The 23548-nt window shown below is 37.3% G+C and overlaps 1 protein-coding gene across 5 annotated transcripts in view; it reads left to right on the forward strand.

Moving 5' to 3' along the window:
- FARS2 (phenylalanyl-tRNA synthetase 2, mitochondrial) overlaps positions 1-23548 on the forward strand; it is a 236499-nt gene that overhangs the window by 40085 nt on the left and 172866 nt on the right. For 4 of the 5 annotated variants that reach the window (XM_050323188.1, XM_050323217.1, XM_050323211.1 and 1 more), the window contains one exon: positions 17374-18009. In XM_050323188.1, the coding sequence (XP_050179145.1) occupies positions 17374-18009 (636 nt within the window). Of the gene's footprint in view, positions 1-547; positions 650-17373; positions 18010-23548 lie in introns of all 5 variants that reach the window. The other variant, XM_050323225.1, reaches the window with a different exon arrangement.

The following is a 23548-nucleotide window of genomic DNA, read 5'->3' on the forward strand; positions in this document are numbered from 1 at the left end:
AAATTGCTGAGAAATTTGTTGTAGTAGAAAGAGGAAAATTGTTGTCTTTTGTTTACTGATAGTACAGAGTTAACTGGCTATCAGTGAGTACTCAAACTTTGTTTTTTAAAATTGCTATGAATATTTGTACTTTTGCCAGTTAATCTGAGAATATTAATGCCAATGAGGGGAATAAAATATGGAAAATAATGCTTGTATTTTATATAGCAACTGCCATAATCTAGAATGTTAAAGCACTTACTAAATAGATGCTGAGACTGATAAAATATGACAGTGCCTATAAGCAAATACATCACCTACTAGACTTGCAGCAGTATAACTGGCATAAAGCCATAAGCACCATTAAAGCTGCTACTAAAAGAAAGACTTGGCTAGACCTCTAAGGAATAAGCCCCTATTATGTGTTTCATTAGAAAATTTGTGATGATGATCATAGAAATTAAAACAAACCAAAACAAGACTGGAAAGACCTTAAGATACTGACTAGTCTATTCTTTAGTCCCCGTGGCAGGCTGAATTTTACACCTGATTTTTTTTTTTTTTTTAGCACAGCTGTTTAGAAATCTACATGAAATAATATAACTACAATGGGGTCTGCCCAAGCCCTCTCTTACAATATGTCACGGAATCTGTAGAAAGACTTCTCCTTGTAAGTGAAATACAAATTTTTCTAACTTGGTTTTGGTAGTTGAATTGCTTCGTGTCCTAGCCAGGCTACAGTAGAGACAAGTTTATTCCAGAGAATGCAACTTTTTGTCAGATCTGATGATGATGGATGAGCCATTAATTTGTTTCTTCTTTAGGCTAAATATTCATAGTATATTCAATCTTTCTACATAATTCCTTCTTTGAGACTTGTAATTTCTCTTACTGCCATTGATCTCTTCAAATTTCTTCACATTTTTTATAAATGTTATGCCAAAAATTTGACTCATTTGTCCCTTGTTGTATGTATTCCTGTTTATATTCCTGTACGGTGGCTTTTTGGTTTTTTTGTTTTTTTGGTTTTTTTTTTTCAAAATCACATTTTGAACTTACGTTGAGCTCATGGTCTATTACAGCCTTTGATTCTCCTCTGAAGAAGCTGCTGTGTAGCAGCGTATTTGCTGTGCTGCAGGTGTGCAGCTGACTTTGCCAAAATACAGAAACTTGCACTTACCCCTGATGAATCCTTCTGTTGTTTTTCTGAGCAATTCTCTATTCTGACAGAATAATTTCGAGTTTCAGCCCTGTTATCAACATACCTGCAGTGTTGGCTCTTGATTGGCAGATTCAAGCCCAGTGTCCTCTACCCAGTTATGTAGGTTGCTAATGTAAATACTCCTTGAAATTAGACCAAGTTCAGATCCTTGCAAAAACCCGCTTAGTACACCTTCTTGGTTTTGATAGTGAGATGTTAACAATTTTGGGGGGTCATGGAATCAACAAATTTTGCCTTCACTCACTAGTAATTTTCTGTAGAAAATACCTGCTTATAAGAAAGCATATGTGAGGGAATTATCTGCCTTTCCTTTGGTAATACAATCTGGAAAGCATAAAAGGGAAATTAGGAATCTTGTGGTTTCAGGTGGCATGGACTATCTTTTACCCACTGTTTCTCAGTGGGATAGAATGAAAGTTGAAATTCTGAATGATCTGCTGGTGCATAAGAAAGAAGTAGGACTAGTTATTCGTATGTGCAAAGTAGGACTTGATTGTTGAGAAGTGATCTCATAGCGTAGAAAATAAAAGGTGGAGGTGCTTGTTTGCACACTAGTAGGTGCCAATAGTTGGATGGTGACAACAGGATATTCTGTGGCTGTTTTAGTAGCTTTGATAGTCAGACCTGTGTTTTGGACTCCTATAATTAGTTACTGTATGCTTGTAACAGTGCAGATCACAGGTGCTAGATAAGAGGCAAATTTGAAAGTATCCTTTCAAATATCAAAAAATAGTCTTTTGTTTCAGAACTTAACATTCAACTTTTTCACTGGTGAATACTTTGTGTCATGGAATATATACGTATGATTTATTTGACAGTTGTAGCTATAGAAAAAATATGTGAGGGGCTAAATTGTATGTCGTGAAGCATTATGTGACATACTGAAAAATATGCAGAATTCAATGTTTGTTTTTTTTGTTTTGGTTTGGTTTTTGTTTTGGGTTTTTTTGTGTGTGTGGAGAGAAAGGGCCAAACACAGCAGCATGACTATAGCTAGGTATAAAGTCATCAGTATTCTTACTGTGGGGTTTTACTGTTGATGTCTTATTTGCGCATGGAATTGAAACAAACACTGATTAAGATGAATCCAAGTCTGCTGATATTTACACTAATTACCCACAGGTTGGTAATAATAAACTTGTGATTTTTGAGTGAAATGGTAGAAATTAGCATGGCAGTTGTACTGGCTGCACTAATTTGATGCTCGTGGAGCTTAAACTGAAGAAAGTGTGGATACCATTAGGATGGAATAATTATTTGAACAATTGAATGCAAGACATTCATATGAAGATGTAATGTTATTTACACAAAATATCTATGAGTGTACCTGGTATGTCAGAAGGCTGTGTTCTAAAGTTCTCAAATTTGAGTTCAGGCCTGAAGGTGCAAATTCGTGCTGTGTGAGATACATCTGGTGCAGGATTCAGGCATCAAAGCTGTACATGATTTTATAGTTATCTTTATGAGGCTTACCTGTCAATGAGTTGGGTGCCACCCTTCTGGAAAGTGGTGAATTTCAGCTCAAAGTGTGAATAAGTCATCTTCAGACATACCAAAACATAATTTTTTATCTCAATTTACAGTAAACTTAGAAAAAGGGCAACAAAAAGTGCCTCAGGTTAAAAGACCAGTGAAATTTAACTCTTCTTTTTCTGATGAAACATTTTGCTTTACTCACTTTACATGGTATCAAATTTAACAAAATAGCAGAGAAGTAATTTGAAATTTTAAGACAGTAAAAGACCTTTTCCTAGTTTTCTACTTTTTTGTGAGAAGAAACTGTCTTTAAGAATTTAAGGGGAAAAAGTTTAATTGAGTGCTTTATCTTATTTTAAATTCATATAGTGCTAAAGAAGACTGCCCACAACAGGTCTATGACAGCAATGATAATGCAGGAAACTACCCTTCCCGTGCTTCTATCTTAATTAAATAGCATCAGCCTGGAAGCAAGAGGTTGTAATATTTTTTTTTTTAATATTTTCTGTCTCCCTGTACCTGGTATTGGATCTTCTACTGTAATTATGAACAGAGGTGCTGATTGTAATGGTGTATTTGATACATGATTTTACAACAGTCTGTGATTGAATGTCCCTTCTCTGGATGTAATTCTTCTTTAACTGATGTTGAAATGTTAACATCACACCTTGATTGCTTTCTTTTCCTTTGAGCTGTGTTTCTTGGTAGCTCTGTAGTAATAAGTAAATAGGAACTGAAAAGACAGACTTCAGTTTCATTCAGTTTAAATTCTAGTCTCTGTGGTAAACTTTGCTATGCAGTAAGCTCACTCAACTTTTTTTTTTCCAAATAACGTGCCTTAAAAAAATCAAAGTTCATTTTTTGTGGCATTGCTCTTCAGCTTTGCAGAAAATTTAAACATTCCTATCGAGTCCATTGATCCTTATTTATCAACTCTGTGGTGTCAAGGAGGGAACTACACACTGAAAGCAATCAGCAACTGTTTGAGTCAATCTAATTATTCTACTCTGTTTCCCAGCAGATGACAGAGAGAAGAATTGGAAAAAGAGAGTTTTCATCCCAGACACCAGTGAATACATTGAAATGGCAGAAAATTAAATGCCATAGAGGTCCAGGATGGTAACTTTAACTTTCAGAATTAAAAAACCCTTCATCCTGAGACTTTTCATTCTTGCCTTAGTTACTTGATAGATTTTATGGAAATATTTCTCAACAAAATTCAGTTGTTATACCATGTCTAAGTAAATGTCAAAGGCAGTGGTTGGACATTCAGGGTTTTATGGTGGGTTGACAGAAAATAATTGTTATTAAAAAGTCCCAAACAACATACACCAATACCCCTTCCCCTGTCCCAAACCCCAAACAACAAAAAACCTATGCCAAACAATTTAGACTGAATGATAAATGATCTGATAATTTAGGGAAAGATTTTCAGCCCTTATGTTATTCACTGAAATAATGTTTTAGCTTCATGTGAGTAATTTTTTTTTTTAAACAGTGTTTGATGTTCAGTCTGGTGTTAGCTAAGAACAGATCCCAAAGCAACCTTAGAAATATCTAGGCTGTCATGTGGTTAGAACAGAGCAGAATCCTGCAAGATCATCCAGCTGAGCACATATCTTGGTGTGGCTGGAGGGTGGTGAGGGTATGTAAACAACTGGAAATGTTTAGTTATCATTCACAAATATTAAATTATAACATGCAGGTTTATTTTAGAGGCACAGAAGTTAGATGTTTACAATTATGCACAGAAATCTTTACCGTTTTGATTACTTGTTTTTGACTAAATTGGGAGTTCACATTTGGGCATTCAGTAGATTTGCAGAAAGTCAGGTTCATCAGACATGATGAATATCATTTTGTCTACTCAACCTCAAAAGTAAAGTCCAATATTCATATTTTAATGTTGCCTAGAAAAATGAGATGATGCTAGGCCAGATTTTGTTGTATCAAATAACAAACTGGACAAATTTCCTGTAATGCTTTTGGTCCTTTGAGTATACATAGAGTAGCAGCATGAAAATAAAATTATTATTTTAAAAAACCCCAATAAGGTAATAACTACAGAGAAAAATATCTAAAATATAATCAAAGTCAATCCCTATGTTGGTTACACGATAGCCTATACTTGGAAATTTGAACCTGTGAACTAGCAGGTACGGAGAATAAAATGAATCTAGACCATCATTTTTATTTAATAGCTCTGGGCAGTGGTCCTTGGAACTCCAGGATTTTAATATAAAAGGTTCGTAATGAAAAAATGTTAGTACAGGTCATAAATCTGTGGCTGACTGAGTTGGATGTTGTGTAGATGCTGGTTATGTTTTCCTTTGCTGAGTGGGACCTGATTGCCCTTACCTGCAGCTCATTATAGCAATAGTCTCTTGGTTTTTATGTCTGTAAGGGAGAGGGGTTGTGGCCATGGCTTTAATCTTCAGATAACTCATTGTGACCTTCCAGGTCCCGCGAAGTTGATTCTGGCGTCAGCAAGTCACTGTCTCCTGCCTTATTGCACATTTGAGACGTCTCTGTTCAATAATGATTTGGTTTCAAAGCATATTATAATGCTTTTAAATTAGACTGTCAGTTTGCTTTCTGTGTGCCCGCCGATGATGGTAAAGATTATAATGTAGGATTATCTAGCACTAGTGTGTGGTATCTGTCACTACTGACCTCACATTTCTTTCTGATTACCTATGCTGGTGGCATCACGCGTGACAATTTTCTAGGTGCTGTATCTTCATCTTTCATACCTAGTTTACCTTTCATCAGTGGCTACTACACTGGTAGCAACACATGGTGTAGGAGACATCTTCCTTGCTGCTTCATGGCATTGGTTAGATTTGCTTTCTTTTTCCTTTACTCACAAGTTGTCTTGGGCTCAGCTCTGCTGAGCTCTTGGACCTTGGTTCTGCAAAACTCTTCAGCAAATGCTCACTGCTGTGCCAGGCCAGCGCTGGGTGCTTTGGCCACAACAAAGCCAAATCATAAGGCTGATGGCGTTCTGTGGCTTTTGTCTATGTTTTCACTGGTAAATATGATTTAAAAACTCTTATGTTTATTATCTGCTTTAGATCTCGTTATGTATTGTGTTTGTTTGCATCTCAGATGATTCTTAGTTCTCACAGCTGATACAGGGGAGACAACCCACCATGTAATACTCTTTTCCCTGGCTGGACCGGCAGGTTGACATGATTCACTCTGCATAATCTGAGGCAAGAGCAGTAACACAGTTAGGTACGTGAAACTTCCTCAAAAGAGGCACCTAACAAACAGAGTTTGGTGGATGAAAAGTTGACCATGAGCAAGCAGTATGCCCTTTCAGTCAGGAGGGCCAGTGGTCTCTTGGGGTGCCTCAGGAAGGCTGTGGCCAGCAGTTCAAGGAAGGTGATGCTGCCCCTCTACTTGGCCCTAGTGAGACCACATCTGGAGTGCTGTGTCCAGTTTTGGGCTCCTCAGTACAAGAACAATGTGGAGCTACTGGAGAGGATCGAATGGAAGGCCAAAAAGATGATGAGTCTGGAGCATCTCTCTTTATGAGGAGAGACTGTGGGAGCTGGGCCTGTTTAGTCTGGAGAAGAGAAGACTGAGAGGGGATTTCATCAATGCATATACGTATCTCAAAAGTGCGTGCCAAGGGGATGTTGTGAGACTCTTTTTGGTGGTGCCCAGAGACAGGACGAGGAGTAATGGCCATAAACTAAAACACAAGAAGTTCTACCTCAGCATGAAGAAGAACTTTACATTGAGGGTGGCAGAGCACTGGAAGAGGGGCTGCCCAGGGAGTTGTGGAGTCTCCCTCTCTGGAGACATTTAAACCCCACCTGAAGACATTCCTGTATGAATGTGCTCTAGGTGACCCTGCCTGGGCAGAGGTGTTGGACTAGGTGATCTCCAGAGGTTCCTTCCAATCCTAGCTATTCTGTGATTCGGTGACATAATTTTCTCACTGAAGTAAATGCTGTCTTTGGTTCTTGTAAACATGGTGACCAGAAGTGAAATCCTATTTAGAAGATGACGATTTGTGAATGCCATGTTGGATTGCAGGCCAACACTGCTGTTGATCAGGTACAGTAGCAATAGTCTGTCCCATGCCACTTCACCCAGCTTATTGCTTTCTTCTTTCATATCCCTGTTTACCTCAATAATGCTTCATTTCTATACCTTCCCTTCTTCCCAAAATGTCTTCTGCCTCTCCAGTTGGTCCTTCCTGGTCATACTAAATATGAAATGGTAATTACAGTGTCATTGAAGTTTGAGCCACTATACAGACACTCTGTAGTTCTTGCTCAAGGCATGTAGGTTTGAGCCTTAAAGATTTGCACATTCAGGGAGAAGGTTGTTTCAATGGTTATCACTCAGTATTTCTGAACTATGCAGCATGATTCCTAAAAGGCGGTTTTGGCAAGCTGCTTTCAGAAGCAGCTTGTTTTGATTCTATTCACAGTAGCCATTATACATCCTAAAATGCTGATAAAATGATATTGCAAACAACAAAAAAATTCTGAACATGGAGGAAAAAAAACCCCCACCTAGATATTCAAGTACAGTGCTTTTGACTTGGGAGCTGCCAGACTAATGGGCATAAATAATGCAATACTTTTCCCATGAGGGTATTGCAGAGCTTAATTGGTTAATGGCTGAAAAGCACTTCTTTGAAATCCTATGTAGAGATGTGGTTTGGAAGAGCAGAGTGCTGCTTAATGGAAGTCTAAATGCTGCTGCATAACACTGTTCTGGATATATGTCAGTGTGTCCAATCGGTGTCAATGGTGATTGAATGCATGGATCACATTGTTGGACAAATTTAACATTTGGCAAAGTGACTATGTTTATGTTTTGGTAAACCATCATACATTATTACTTTGCTTTATTTGCTAATAGGACCATCTTCTTTTTAATGAAAATTTTAGATTACTTTTTAATATATGATGATGCTTTGTATGCTTTTCAAATTTGCTTACAGTAAAAATTAGTGATGTCCCTTTAAAAACTAACCCTTCAAATTTATTATATAAAGAGTGCTATATAATATTATAGTATGCCTGTCCCTAAAGCATACTTATATTAAAATGATATGAAAATTTATGAATAAATATAAAACATGGAGTCTGATGGAAACTTTTTTAAATTCTTTTGTTTTGCAAGTTCCTCTGATGAAGAAATGATACTTGGAAACTCAGAGAACTGGTTTAGATCTTTAATATGTTTAGGGTGTATAGATTTTAACATCTGATTCGACAGAGTGGTCACAATTTTGTCTTTGTTTTTCTTCAATGTGATTTGTGAGGAAACCTCAAGGAGAGTGTATGTGTTTGGTTTTGTATATCTTTCTCTTTGTTGGTTTTGGTTTATTTGGTTTATTGGAATTAGGGGTTTTTTCATTTGTTAATGTGAATTTTCAATAATTAAGTGACTTCTGTCATGCCACCTTTTAGCTAGCATATTACATGGTAAGCAATTGATTTGCAAAGAACATCAATAGAAGAAATGTCTTGAAAGAATCAAGACTTGAAAACATGAATTCTAGACTTAGAGCACCTCACAGTCCCTTTCAGAAGTTAGTGCCTGTTATTACTAATTCTGAGTCTGATGAATTTTTATATTTAAATATTCCCATTCGTTAACTTATCGTTTTCTTCCGAAGCTTATAAGTATGGGCAAGCAAATAAAAGTGATTTTTTTTTCCTTCCCCTTTTCTCTTTTAAGTGCTTAGTTTGTACTGCCCTGACTTGGTATCTTATTGCTAGCCTCTTTGTGTGGCTGCCAAGGTTTATTGCATAATTTTCTTGACAAATGGCTTAGTCATTAATATTTCAGCCCCGTTCCTACCAACCTCAGAGAAGTGGTAAGCCCCAGGCAGGTAAATGTAGTTCCTTCCTTAGAAGCCTTCTAATCTTTTCCTTAAATGCTTTGTCAGAGCCCATAACAGATAAATGAAGATGGTGCAGTTCAAACTAGGGAGGACTTATTTGTACACACATGACCATACATTTTCTAACTGGGAGGTTTTGGACTGCAGTGGAGTTTCCGCTGCAAACATCTGCATATTCTATTCTTTATCCATACTGAAATCTGTGAGACTTACTGGTTCTGAAGTAAAATCCATAGAGATATTTGTTTCTGTCTTTCTTTTTTTGTTTAGCTGTTGAAATATGCATACTCCTGATAAAGGCTCTGTCTGTTCACACTTTCATTATTTGTATAACAGAGACACACTAAGGAATGATAGTCAAGCTGAGTTTGAGTTGAGATCAAGTTCACATCACAGCTAGCTCTGAAGTGTGGAACTCTGGTGATATTCTGGCTCAAGATCATAGCAAATTTGTGAAATTGATCTCTTTAAAGATTGATGTGACAGAAAATTGATGTGACAGAAAACTTACAATACTTCTACTACTATTTAGGGTTGAAACATCATAAAAAAGTTTGTTTAATTTAAATATTGATTGCATACATATTACAAATAACTCCCTCATCTAAATTATTATTTTTTTTATTTCATAATAATACTTAAATTATTCTTTTAAACTACATTATGTTGGATAAGGTATTACTAAGGAGGGCATCTGGAGATCTGTGGTAAGTCATGGATTTCCCTAGTTCTCCTGAAGAATGGAAGGAGAATCATTACTACAGGGAAACAGCAGGTAAAGCTGAAAACTTTTTCTCGTTTGTGGATGAACTGAGTGATTCACGTTAGCTGCCTCCTCTGGCATGACCTGTCTAAATCATTCTGTTTTCTTGCTATTGGGTGGACTGTGTTTGTTTCTGAGGCATCCGGAACCTGGGTTGTTGGGCATGTTGAATATTTTGCAGCTGAAGGTGAAATGTAGCCCATTGGGCAGCATGTGTGTTTTATCTGGGTGTGTAAGATGTTGCTGGGTTTCTTTCTGCCATTTGCCTGGAGGGTGCAGGCAATCATTATTTGGTTGGTGAATGACACCTTCTGAGTTGAAGGATATCTTCTTTGTCTACCACAGGCCCCTCAAAAGGGCTGGGTTGCTGTTGCCGTTGCTGGGGAGAATCCAGCCCTTCTGGTGGCTGTGGTTAAGTGGTTGAGCCATTCTGCCTGAAATTTTAGAACTAAAGCATATACCTGTAGCTTTACACTTTTCTGCAGTGTATTACAGTGTGCTGCTTCACCCCACAGGGATCACCGACATATGGTAACACACCCAGAGGTGACTTTCTCTATGTGAGAAGCAGGGCTGAAGTTCAGGAAGTTCTGCTGTTTCAGGGATGCAGTGTGCACTACATATCTGGCCCCCCAGACTGTGGGGTTTTTGTTTTATGGTGTAGTAATTTGCATTACCGTAATAGAAATTATTAAGGCTTAAAATTAATTAATTAAACTTGGTTGGCTGTCCTTTGCACTGTTACCAAGTCTACACGTGTCCCATTCTTGGTATTTAATAACTGACTTCAATAAAGTTATTACTCCCTCCTCCTGTTAAGGCAGGATAAGGTCTGTGTTGTTCAGTTATGCCCAAATAGTGTAGTTAATCAATGAGAACTAAGAAAGTATACCACTACACATAAATACGGCTAATATTTAATTTCTAAATAAATTTATTCGTACTCAGACAAAATTCTATAGGAGTAAAATTCTCGTTGGAATATGCCTCTGTAGAAAAATACAGATAATTGAGTTGCAGATATTGAAGATAAAAAGAAGACAGAAGAGGTAGTGGTAATCTTGACTACAGTGAAGATTTTATAGGTATTTGAAAGTCTCTGTCCCTTTCATCTGACAGTTATTTACAATATGTCTTCTAACGTAGAAAGCTGTTTGGCAACATTTTCAAGGTATTGGAAAAAGAATATTCCCTCAGCAGCCAAAGGTAGTGTTTTTTCAGATTGCATTCCATGAAAAATGGATATATTTAAAAGCAGGTGACACATTTGAGAATATTTAAGAATGATTTCTGCATTGCCTTTTCACAGCCTGTAATTTGTAATGTAATGTATTCAAAATATGTTTGTGTAATGAGGATTTTCCCTTAAAATATGGAATTGACTATTAGCTGTTTTGTGTCCTTGTGGAGAAAGGGAAGAGCACAGGTATGTCAGCAGGAGCTCACAGCTGCTTCATTTTCAGTAGTATTGTGTGCCTTAGTCATCTCACACTATTGAAAGCTACCATTAAAGGACCCTATTGCCATTTGTTCAGTAAATAACAAACTCTGTTTAATTTGTCCAAAAATAAAGCAAGAAATAATTAATGTATAAATGAGAGAAAACCAGGTATTGTTTCTGAGTAGGGGTGATTTTCCTTAATTTAATCTGTCATGCATATATATAATATTTTTTTCAATTATGGTGAAATCATTGAATTTCCCCTGAGTTTTCTTGGTTTGTTTTTATTCACCTGTTTTTTTCCAGTCTAACTGAAAATAATATGGTTGGACTGTTCACCTTAAACTTCTGAATTTTGCTTGTTAGGGAGTTTGATGTCTTTCCATCCCCCCAGATGTCTGAATTTGTTAACTTCTATTGTCAATTATGCTGTATACTTTTCTCTTTTGAAAAATTACATACTGTCTGACTAGCAATTTGATGTACCTGATTAGCTTGCTGATCACAAATTCCAGTGTGTGCATATTCTACTTCTGAACTGCTTAAACCATATTCACTGCAGGTTGTCTTGAAACCTGATTATGGCAGTCTTTGAAACAGTCTAATACGAGCTTGACAGCCCAGCTACAGAGTTTGCAAGTGTTTTGGAAACTGAAATGCATTTTTCTTGTCTTGAATCATATGTCTGGAAGCATTGTCCTTTTAGTAAGTGGGAAACTTATGGATAAATCTGAACAATCCTGGAGTGACACTGTTCATCATGAAAACTAGAGCCTTTGGGGGACCGTGTGGGGAACTGAAACTTGTTGCAGTGGGATGATGTTTGTCATCATTTGCAATATCCAACCTGAGACTGAATGGTGAGTGGAATCAAGTGATTATTCAAAACGTTTTAAAATTGGTGCTTGCCCAGGGGTGTGTTCCCTTCTCCAAAGACTTGCTGCTCACTATGACTGTCTTAGCCAGTCTTGCAGTCCTAAAGAATGGTGTTTGAAGGTGGACTACATTTTCTGTGCTTGCCTTCAGGTGCTCATGTACGTAAGACAGGCCATGAAATGCTGACTTTTGTTCAGGCAATAGGCGTCTTTTGGATTAGTTTAAAAGGAGTATGGTTTTAAAAGGAACCTTTTATTTCATATTTAAGAAGTTCTTATATGTAGCACTGAGAGAAAGCAGGGTCATGCCTTATCCCAGAAAAGGTTTTTTAGTTTTCTTTCTCGATATTGCAAGCCTCAAAATGTTGCCGAAGGTGACATCATGATTAATGTATCACCATTACAGAGCAGCCAGCCAGCCAACTTATGAAACATTTTTGCTTCAGTTAAGAGAAATAACAAAATAAAGCAAATAAGTTATTCTCTGTGTTTCTTGGAACTTGCTGACAGATTATTAACTAGATGAGCTCCAAGTATATGAAAAAATTAAGAGCCAAATACTTGAAGGCTATGTTATCTTGTTATCTTGCCAATGCTTGGTAGTGCATGCAATATTTTATTCCATTGGTTGTTCAGCCATCATCAGGGTCATCTGATAACGTTCTGTCCTGTGAAGGTCAGGTTCTAAAATGCATTCAGTCTAAGTTATCTGTAAGACTATTTCAGAGGTCTGTGTGTGTTACATAAATTCAGCATGCTCGGTAAGATTGAAAGTCTGTTCTGGTGTGAAACAGTATATCAGCATTTTAAAATGAGCAAGAAAAAAATCTGAGCTTGTTATTAGGATTGCATGCAAAATAATTTATGTTATATCCTAGGCTATACAGATATGGTCATGGCAATACAATGATATTTGCTGCTGTAAGCCTGCATAGTTTTCAAAACTAAAATTCAATGCTTAGCTAAATTGCTAAGCAGACTGGTAAATGTCCAATTTTAGCAGCCTAACATATGTTTATAATTTTTGTTTTAACATATGCTATGTTGGTTGAACTCCCCTCGCCGCACATACGGTAGATAAAAGCTGTCACATCACAAAATGGTGGCAGCCCAACTTTTCTAACATTTTCCATGGCACTTCAGAGTCTTGCATTAATTAGCTATTCTTGGATGGGAGACAGACTCTCATCTTCATAGAATTTTGGTTTCAAACCCGTCATGTACTTCAGTTTATGTATGCAGCAGCCCATCTGTGTTTCTGCAGCCATAAGCTGTAAAAAGCACAGGGCATGGAGAAAAGCGGTCAGCGAGAGTGAGGCTGCCCTTGGCTCACTGGCAGTAATACCTAGCAAATGGCCCTGAAAACAGCCCCATTTGGTTCTCTGTGGCTCTAGTTTGCTCAAACAGGAGCATTCTTTCTCCTCCACTTTTCTGTGAGAGGTGAGTGGATAAAACAATGCTGGTGCACAACCCTTATTCTTTACATTGTGAGCTGCTAAACTACCTCTCTTTTGTCCTCCTTTTTTAAGACAATTTCACCAAGTCTATGATTCTTTCCTAACCTCAGTTGAGGGGAATTGTGACAGATACCACTGCAGCTGTGATAATGCTGTCTTAATCCTTGCTGCACTGTGACATGGAAACCTGGATTTAAACATGAAAGGACATGCCTTAACAGTACAGCAGTATGATCCCTTATCAAATCAAACTACCTTTTGCATGTGCTCCAAAATCATGATATTTTTTGTCTGGTGTACTGTGTGTGCCGTTTCCCTGTTGTTAAATTCTTGACTGTGGTGTGTTTCAGCATGTGTGCTGTGTACTGAGCCGCTGCATGGGGGTGGTTGGTTTTCTGTGGGGTATGAAGGAGCCTTGCCCATCAAGTGAAACTGCTGTAGAAACGTCACAGAGGACTGACTTTGGCAAGTGTGGTCACGTCTGTGCTTGGTCTCTCCACAGCATGGACAGAGTTGTTCTGATTCCTTCATCCCTGGATGGCATGTGTTCTATCTCCTACCTTCTGGTCTGCCTTAAAGCTGCTCTAAAGCTTATACCCATGTGCAGGCATAGTTCCAAATGTATTGCCACAGCATGATGTATGATATCATCCCTCCCAAAGCTCTGAGTTCTTGCACTTGTGTTAGACATGTTGGTATGGAGATTGAGGGACTTGAATCCCATGAAACATCAGATGAGCTGCTGAGGTAACCTGGAATGTGGCAGTGGCAGTGTCTGGGTAGGGGTCTGCGTAATAGGAGATCATGGGCCTGGTGCTTGCATGTCCACCTGCAGTGCTTTAAGAAGTCCCACCAGGAGCTGTTGGCAGGGCAGCCTTCTTCCAAAGCCCTGCATCAGCTCCCAGCCGCGAGCTGGAGCCACTGGTCAGGCCCGGAATACGTGACCCACTGATAATGCTGGTGCTTTAACATCCCTGGGGTGTAGATGCCAGTGGTGGTTGTTCAATGTTTATTTCCCGTTTATGTATTTGTTTTCAGCTACAGGACCTGCAGCTGCTGTTTGGCTTGCTGTTCTTGTTAGCTGGCTGGCAGTCCTTACTGTGGGATTCAGGTTTTGTCAGTGTGCGCAGAAACGAGTTTTGTTTCACTGCCAAATAATAAGCATGGTGGAAATAAAGAAAGAAAATTATAAATTTAAACTGTTTTTTTGTAGATGTTTAGGTAACTGTAGACAGAAATAAATAGACATAAATAACTGTCTGTTGGTTATTAAGTGAGCATAAGTAATTAGCGTGTTCTTAACACTGGGTATTTATTGGTACAAGAAAGAGATGTCTTTATTTTCCAGTATTGGTCTCCACCTTGGTAAACATCGCTTTGATTGAAGGTTTTGTGTATGGTGTACTGAGTGTAAACTAGTTTTATTTTCTTTCTTCTCTGTGGCTTCTCTCCCCAAATGTAACTTATCACCAGCTGAATTGAACTAAGTCCAACACCATCTTTCTGTAGAGGTCCTGGAAGAAGAATACCTGAGTCTGTGATGGGAGAGGGAAGCAGCAGAGTGTTGGTGAAGGACTTCAGTGTTTCTAGTGCTCTCTGTGATACCATGTTAGTGTCTCCTTTAGTGCATATTTGCTGTTGTTTGCAGTACTTGGACATTGGATATCTCCTCAGAAAACACTGGATAACTGTAACTTTTTTTCCTTACTGCTCACAGTAGATTTTGCTTCAGATTAGATTAATAGTGCAAGTAATAATGGCATTTAACTATCCAAGGCACAAGCATAATGTTAGGATGAAAACTCTGATACAAATTCATCTATAGGTTTTTCTCCCATACAAGTTTGTGAGGAATATGTATCCCTTGCTCAGGAGAATTAGAGTTTCTGAACTATCAGAAACTGATACCAAAATGTTGCTCATTACAAATACTGAAATATCAGGTAAGCCCTTAGAGATGTATACATTAGTCTCCCTGATAAATAATGAGTCTTAAAATAAACAGATGAACAAATAAAAATCCCCCCTCCCCAACACTTATGGATCATGTTCTAGTTTGTTTTTCCATAGATTTATAATCATGAGAACTCTTTCTGTGAAAGTTCAGCTTCTCATATGGTTGTCTGATTCTCAGAGGAATGATATTTAGGAAACCAGCAAACATCATGAGAATAAAGTCACGAGAGTTTTTTGTACATTACAGTTATGTGTAAGTTTTGAATTGAATTTTTTTGAAAAATAAGTGTATGGGCAGATGGTGATATTTACTTAAGGGAAGCTGAATTCATTATCTGACTAGAACTGGGTATTTCAAACAGCTGTTTAAAAATGAGAACTTACTTTCCATGAAGGAAAACGTATGTTTTGGGAAAATGGAGCCTCTTCTCAGAATGTAAGACTGTCCCTTGTTCAGCCTGGGTCAGAGGGGTTTCTGTGTCTGTGTGAATTCATTTATGGGTGAACTTTCTCAGTAATGATCAAGAACTAATTTGGTGAAATAGTTTTGTAAACTCTTAACTGCCCCCCCTTACCAAAGGCAGTCCTTCTTAAAGGTTTCAAAACTAGATAAAAGTTGTAGCTGCTGTTTATTTCTGAAGATATTTGACCAGAAAAAGGATTAACTCAAATATTATGCTGCCCTGGCAAATTTAATTTCTGGCTACCCAACTTGCCTTTCTTTTAGTTGATTGAGATACAATTACTGCTTGAAACAGACCCATAGAGAACATCTAGGCATAAGACAGAAGAAAGGACGCCAAATATGAACATATAGTCTTTTACAGATTTGTTTCTTTGGGACTCTGTATTCTGATATGTGTCTATTCTATTTGCATACATATTTTAAAGCATGAGAGTATGAAAAATAAGGTTAGCTTTCGTGTTCTTTATTTACATTTGTTTCTCTTATGTTCCTGTGGAAAGCCAGATTATAATCCTAGCATAAAGATGGAAAGGTATCTCTTGAAAAGTGTGGTGTATTCATTGTTAATGTCCTGTCTTCCCGCAGTTCTTTAAGATGACTTTCACAGAAAATTCTTTCACCCAGGAAACCTGTGACCCTCTTTTTCTTGGTTCATAGGGAAAGAGAAACCAGTTTGTTTGGAGCACCTGTCTTTCCCCAGTGACTTAACTTCTAATGCCTCTGTTTTCCCATTCTGTAATTAGCAAATTGTAATACTTAATTATTTTACTGGAACTAGTGCTGATATTTCTGAAGCTCAACTACAGACTTTCAAGAAATTTTGCATTTCAAAATGGACTTATGCATTTGGGGTGACCGAAAGGTTCGTCATCCTCAAAACTTCTCGGATTTGTAATTCTCTCTTTGAACACTGCAGAGTAATGCAGCTGTGTACACGTAAAACACAAAGCCTGTTTGTAAACAGGGAGGATGTGTAAAGGCGGCCTTTTGATAGGAAATGAGTACTTCCATACAGACAACCTTAAGAATTTCATCACCTCATTCACCTTTCTGATATATGACAACCTTGCCTGCCCAGTACAGCAGTGGAAGCTGTGAAAATAACCTTCCTTGGAATATGCAGAAAAAGGGATTTTGTGCTTGCCCCAAAATGCTAATACTTGGTTCTGACTATATGGGGCTTTTATTGTGAATCTTTTGCAATACTCATATGTGAACTTAATATTCTGTTTATATAAAAATAAATGGCTTGTGGTCTGACCATCTGGGTTTTTTTCACAGTGGTTCAGTAGTTTCAAAGGTTAAACTGGTTTTGTTTGGTGTTAAGTAGGAATTAGTGGTGATTGCACAGTGTGTGCCACATGCATCAGGTTGGTCTGAAATGTGTTCTGTAGCTTCTGCTAATGGGGGGAGATGATACAATGAGAAGGTAACGCGTGGGGTTTTATTATAAGCAAGTTCTGCCTGCCAAAGGCCACTGTTAAATTTCTGAGTTTCTTGGAAGTACTGTTTGGTTATTGCCTCATATTTTAATTGAATGAAAAATACTGTTTCAAAGAAGGTCTGATGTTTATTCAACTGTAAAGAGCATTTTCCAGAACGGGGTTAAGGATAGTTCTGGAGTCATTAATACTGATGCGGTGATGCAGAAGCCTGATAATTGAATAAGATATCGTAGCTGAAATTTGATCACAAGGGTATTTTCCCTCCTCTGAAGTTGAAATAGTGGTTTGTAACAGAAACTTTGTCATACTAATCAAACAGACATTTGTATTCAGGTATCCCTGAGATACTAGCAATTCCTACAGCAAGATTCCTGTTCCTAACTCAAATTTTTTTAATTCTTTTTTTTTGCTTCTCTAGATTATAAAACAGTTCACAATGGCAATGCTGTGGAAGTTCATGAGAGTAGCTAAATATTCTAAAACAGCTTTATCACCAAAAGTAAAGGTAAGAGGAATTCCCACGCATTCAAGGCATTCTTCATCCAAGTCTGTACCTTCAGATTTTGCTGCCAGTGCACCGTGCTCAAATACTGTGGAACTACTTGGTAAAACTTATCCTCAGGATGACTACAGCAATGTCACAGAGAAGATTCTTTCCAAGGTGGGAAAGAACTTGCACAACAGAAAACATCACCCTTTGTGGCTAATCAAGGAGCAGGTGAAGGACCACTTCTACAAACACTATATAGGGCGCCGTGGGACTCCACTCTTTTCTGTTTATGATGGTCTTTCTCCCGTGGTTTCAGTACAGCAGAATTTTGATAGTTTACTTATCCCTCAAAACCATGCAAGCAGAAGGAAAGAGGATAACTATTACTTGAATCGTGACCACATGCTAAGAGCACATACATCAGCTCATCAGTGGGACTTGATACACTCTGGCCTAGATGCTTTTCTGGCAGTGGGAGATGTCTACCGCCGAGATACAATCGATAACACCCACTACCCAGTCTTCCATCAGATGGAAGGAGTTCGGCTCTTCTCCTGCCATGAGGTAAGAATTCTCTAATTGGGGCAACAGAGACTTCGGATAAGCTGCATGATCTTGTGTTTGCTGTGAGCAAAGTTCATGCACGTAAGTGTGTTACAGCAACACGTGTTATGCTGTACACTGATAAAGATGGGCCATGCGGTAATACTTTGAGAAAAATATAGATGGAAAATGTTGAATTTGAAAACTATAAACTTTCTCAGAAGAAGAGGGAAAAAATGAAAAGAGAGTATTATTGAAAGCTAGCAAAACATAATCTGAAAGGAAACAATTCGTTCAGTTAATGATCTGCACAAATCAATTCTATTTCTGTCACAACTCTCTTCTGGTGAAATCACTTTACCAAAAACCTGTCAAATTATACTTGAAGGACTCAGGGATGTGAATTTTTACAGCTACATCCAATGTGCAGCTTTTATTGTTGTCTCTTTTCTTCTTTTAATAGCACTGACCTTCTGTAAATGAATGTCATTTTTTAAGGAAATTTTCCATTTTTCATCTCATCCTAAAGCTACATTGACAGATTCATCTGTTGCAGCCAATAGTTATGTGTGTGTGATGCATACACAGTAAACTCATTAGAGTCCAGAAGCATCAGCTAAAGAGCTCTAGGTAGATGTCCAAGATTCTTAAATTTATACATTTTGTTTGCACAGCTTCCATGTTCTGCAAATGCTTGGGTGTCATTAAGTACTCTGCTGCATCATTGATCAGTGGTAAATATAAGCCAGTTTGTTTTCCAAATAGCAATTGATTTGTATAATTTGTGTACGCTTGTAGCAATACTGCCAAATTCACATCTCTATAACTAAAACTAGCTTATTCTAATAATACTGAGATGTAGACCGTTCTTAATGTGGTTGCCAATGGGTGACAGAAGCTTGGCAGGGAGGCCTGATGGGTTTGGATGCCGGAGGGAAAACCAGGGTAATCGTAGAGCAGTGCTTTTCTCTGTGAGGGAAAGGGTTTGCACTGCCTTGCACTGGTGTTTCCTACCTCATGTGGCCACTGCTTCCTCCAGTTCGAACACATTCCTGCCTCTGCAGGTGTCCCGTGAGCTGTGGGGTGTGGAATCCAGCCTGCAACTGCTTCTTTGTTAACCACGAAATGGAAATCTTGTAGACTTACCCAGTCTTCTTTCTTTGCTGTTCTTTTCCTTCCCATAGGCCTACTTGTGAATACAATCAGAGTATATGAAAAAATGTATAATACTATATTAAGAAGATACTGTTTCTTAATGTTTTTTGTTCATGACTTTGGTTTTTTTTTTTTAGTTGAGCAGGAGTTCGGGCATTCAGATAGAAAGGTTTTATCTGCCACAAAATTATAACATCAACATTCTTGCAGGATGAAATTTCTGAAAATTTAGGCATGATTGATCTAATTATTGAAATACTTGTTAATGAATATAACCCTTTAAGAAATTTTAATCTTAATGACAGACTATTTCTATTCTGCAAATTTAATAATAGGAATAATAGGATTTTAATAACTGGGAACAGAGTTACAGAAATATTCAGTGACATATTCTATCTAGAAAAATGCAACATTTAGCAATGTAATTCATTGCATTGGAAGTTGCTTGTTTCTTTTTATTTTCTTTCTTTTTCACCAAGAAAACAATTGAGATATTACTAGAGAACAGTAATATATGATGGATTTGAAGTTAATTATGTGCTGGAAAATGTATCTGTCTCTCTAAAGAGTGAAAGTCCATTGGACTTTCTATACTGATAGAAAAAGAATAGTGGTGTGGTGTACAATGTGTAAAGTCTTTATTGGGCAATATGCGGAAATTCTAAACCTGAGCATGATCTGAAGCATCCTTTTTTGCTTCAGTTCATGTTTAAATATTGATAGAACCTTGCCATATGTAACGCTTTTTACAGTCATAACCGCAAGAGCCTCGTGTTAAAAATTGAATGTGTAATTCTGAAATTTCACTGGGGACTGTTTCTGTGTTTTATATTCTGGTTGCCTGTTCAAAATAATCCACATTTAAATAATTCCAGAAGGAACTGCCTGAGTGGAACAAAGACTAAATAGAGGTAATACTACATGAGAGAAATATTCTAATAATAATTTATTTATACTCATGTTTAAGTTGTAACCCACTGAGCAGAAACGTGTGAATGTCAGGGCCTGTTACCCTTGTTTCAGACTTTTCATTCATAACCAGGCTGCAATCTCTGGCAAGAGGAAATTTCCACAGTACCAAGGATCAGAATCTTTGGAACCAAGGGAAAAACTGTTAGCTCTTAACTAAAAGTCCTGGGTACATTTCATCTTATGGCCAATATAGTAATTTTACATACTGTAATCAAGATTAGGCTAAAACTCCTGCCCTGTGATGGAAACATTCAGTATAATCTTCTTCATATCAAAGCTAAAGTCAATAAAATGGAAGTAAGAGCTGGAAAAACAAATCCGAGTTGGGCAAATTTACAGTGTTTATTCTGAGATATTTGTGAGCTATTTGCTTCTTTGTCTATACAGTTTTTCATAATGGTTGGTTGATTATTTTTTAAAGAGAAAAGTTAATCTATAATTCAAAGATGGGCAGGTAACTGATGCTTTTCTGCGGCTTTGTTGGAGTGCAAATATTAAAGTACTAAAGAAATTCCATCTTCCAAACTAGCTCATTGCTAAAAGTTAGAATAATTCATGCTTAAATTTCTCATAAGCTTTTAAAAAGTGTCCTTGGACTATTATCAAAGAACATTTAAAAATCTATTTAGATATGTAGTCAATATATTTAAAAATATTTTAGGTAATTATTACCTGAATGTAATATATGGAACAGTTAGAAATGAAATATAAATTGTTAAAACCAGAGCCAAAAATAACTTCCCAAATCTGCTTCAGAATTCTGAACATAAAATGAACTGTTTTTCTTAAACAGTACCCCCAAATTGTATTTTTTTTTATTCTCTTCCTCCAACATGCCTGTTTTTCTTCTAATAGTTGTTTAGATTTTTTTTCCTTCTATGAAGTATATATTTTTTTTTTTTCTTTAGTGCTTTGGATTGGCAATTTTGTTACTGCTGTAGTCAGATTTGAACTGGCTAAGTTTCCTGGGTGGGTTATGAAAGAAATTATTTTTCTACTATGTTGATGACTTTGATGCAGTTCCATAATTTATGGAAAAAGAGAAAAAAAAATCTCACTAAATTGCACTTTGTGCATGTCAACCAGAAGAGGGAGCCAATACAAACCCAATGGCAGTCAATGAACAGCTTTCAGTTGATATAAAAAAATGTTTACACATTGGAAGGAGACTTCATACGGTGTTTTATAGTCGGTACTGAATTATACATAAATTTTAAGGGGAACAGATGCTAAAACATAGGCATTGCTCCTCTAATTTAGTAACCTTTTTCCAATGGAGGCCAATACCAGATTGTTTAGATGAAGAAATACTTGTTTGTGCTAGAAGTAGTAGGGATAGGTCTTTATTCTGCACTGAAATGTTTATGGTGGAAACGGCGTTTTTTTGTAGGATACAATGTAAAAATAGTAAATATTCCAGTTACAAAGGACTGCTCCTCCAAAGCAGTACATATAAATGCAAAAAAAAAAAAAAAAAGAAGAAAAAGAGTAACTTCTAATGTTTATATCCAAAATGTAAAGAGTCTTTATCTAGGTAATAGAAAAGGAGATTTTTCTCATTTTCATCTAAATACATACTCCTTTCCTCATCTTCCCACGATGGTATAGCTTGGCAATAATACTTTTGCATTGTTAGGAAAAAAAAATTGCTTTTATCCTTTTCCTTATGCTTTGGGATAGGTGTGAACACCTGATTGACCAATAATCTGCAGGGGTTTTTTGTTTGTTTTTGTTTTTTTGTTAAATCAAGTGCCATCCTAGGTTTTCACTTACAAAACAAGTGTCTTTAGGTTTGACTTCTTCAAAATCCTGTATGCTAGTACAGCTTTAGACACTGTGCTTCTACTTTGACATTGTGTCAAAGGAAAGCTCCTTCTTGTCTTCAGTCACTTTTTTTAATCCTCACATGTAAGGGAATTCAAGTCAACTTATAGTGTTCCAGGGATCAGCCTATTATATGTAGTGATTTGGAGCTTTTACAATATGTCTGAGAATAGTTATGTATGTAACTGGGAGTCATAATAGCAATGAGCACTGAGGAAGAAATATTTTAGAAGGCTGAAGCAGCCAAGGACAGGTACTCTTCTTAGCCCTCTGCTACTTATGGATAGGGTTGTGAGCAAAACATCAGTCCCAAGGAGCCTTAGAGATGCCCTTCTTTCTCTCAGGGAGCAGTGAAGGGTGTCCAGGAGCAGAGGCACCTGAACTAGGTCCACCTTGATAAGAAAAAGAGCAACAGCGTTACTTTGCTAGAATAGTTCGAGGAGAATCTATTCCTGCAGTTTGGCTGAGTGGTAGGAATGCAGAGCCTGTCTAATTCAGGTGGAACTGACTTCACTTTTGCAGTTGTCTATCCTAGTTGTGCATATTATAGTATTTCCCAAGTTGTGGTATAGAAATCACGCCATAAGAAATAGATCTTTGCTGGTCTAAGGACCCAAATTGTATTCTTTGTTATTTTTAGTTGAAATTCGACAGTGAAGGACGTCAGAAGGTCTGTGAGATTTTCACAGTGGTCCATGGTCTAGAAAGTTTGAAAACCACTGGTGCCTCTTTTATTGCAAAGACTTTATGTAAAATATTTTTTCAAACTTTGTCTTACTTTGTGTCATCCAGCTAAAAAAAAAAAATAAATCCAACAATACTGTTCAGAATAAAGCAGTTAAGTCTATTCAATGTGATATTTTAATTGTGTAGGGAAAAAAAGAAAAGAGCAAAATATCTACAGGTATATTTGGGTAGTCTAAGGTGCTTAAAAGTAAAGGAATTTCTATTGCCACAAAAGCAGAAGTCTGAGTCCTATATGTCTCATTATAACAGGTATCTTCGTAGCAGTGTTACTTTTTCTTTCCAGTTCAGAGACATCTCTATGGTTTTCCTTTTCTTCCAGAAACACTTTCATTAGGTAAAACAAAAAACCAAACAATAGAAATAACCTTTCTTTGCTGTAATTGGAGAACTGAAAAGGGAAGTATGTAGAAATTAAGGTGAGCACCTGCAACCTTGTGGCTTCAAGAGATTTTTGCCATTTTCTCCCCAAACCAGTTCTTCTTGATATGCAATAAAGAGCCTTCTGTCATGACGATGGTGGGTTGCGGGTTTTTTGGTACCTGAAACTGCCTGGCTTGGGGTGCAGGTTTACCTCTTGGAGACTGACTGAGTGTGACATTAGGTTTTCTCTTTGAGATATCTATGAATGGTGTCATCTTCATCATTCATGATCCACCAGTTGAGTTTTGAGTTCCACAGTACTTTTAAAATGTTATGGAAACGGCTTGCTCTTAGTAAATGGATTCAGAGTGCAGCTGTTTGTTTGTTTTTAGGGACATTTATCAGGGCCAGTGAGACAAAATGTATTTGGTGTGGCAAGGTCAAGTGCTGCCACATGCAGATCCTCATGTAGAGATAATCTTAAATGCTACTTTGTCTGTGA

Source organism: Myiozetetes cayanensis, unplaced genomic scaffold (assembly GCF_022539395.1).
Source record: "Myiozetetes cayanensis isolate MyiCay16 unplaced genomic scaffold, myiCay2020 scf1, whole genome shotgun sequence".
NCBI lineage: Eukaryota > Metazoa > Chordata > Aves > Passeriformes > Tyrannidae > Myiozetetes > Myiozetetes cayanensis.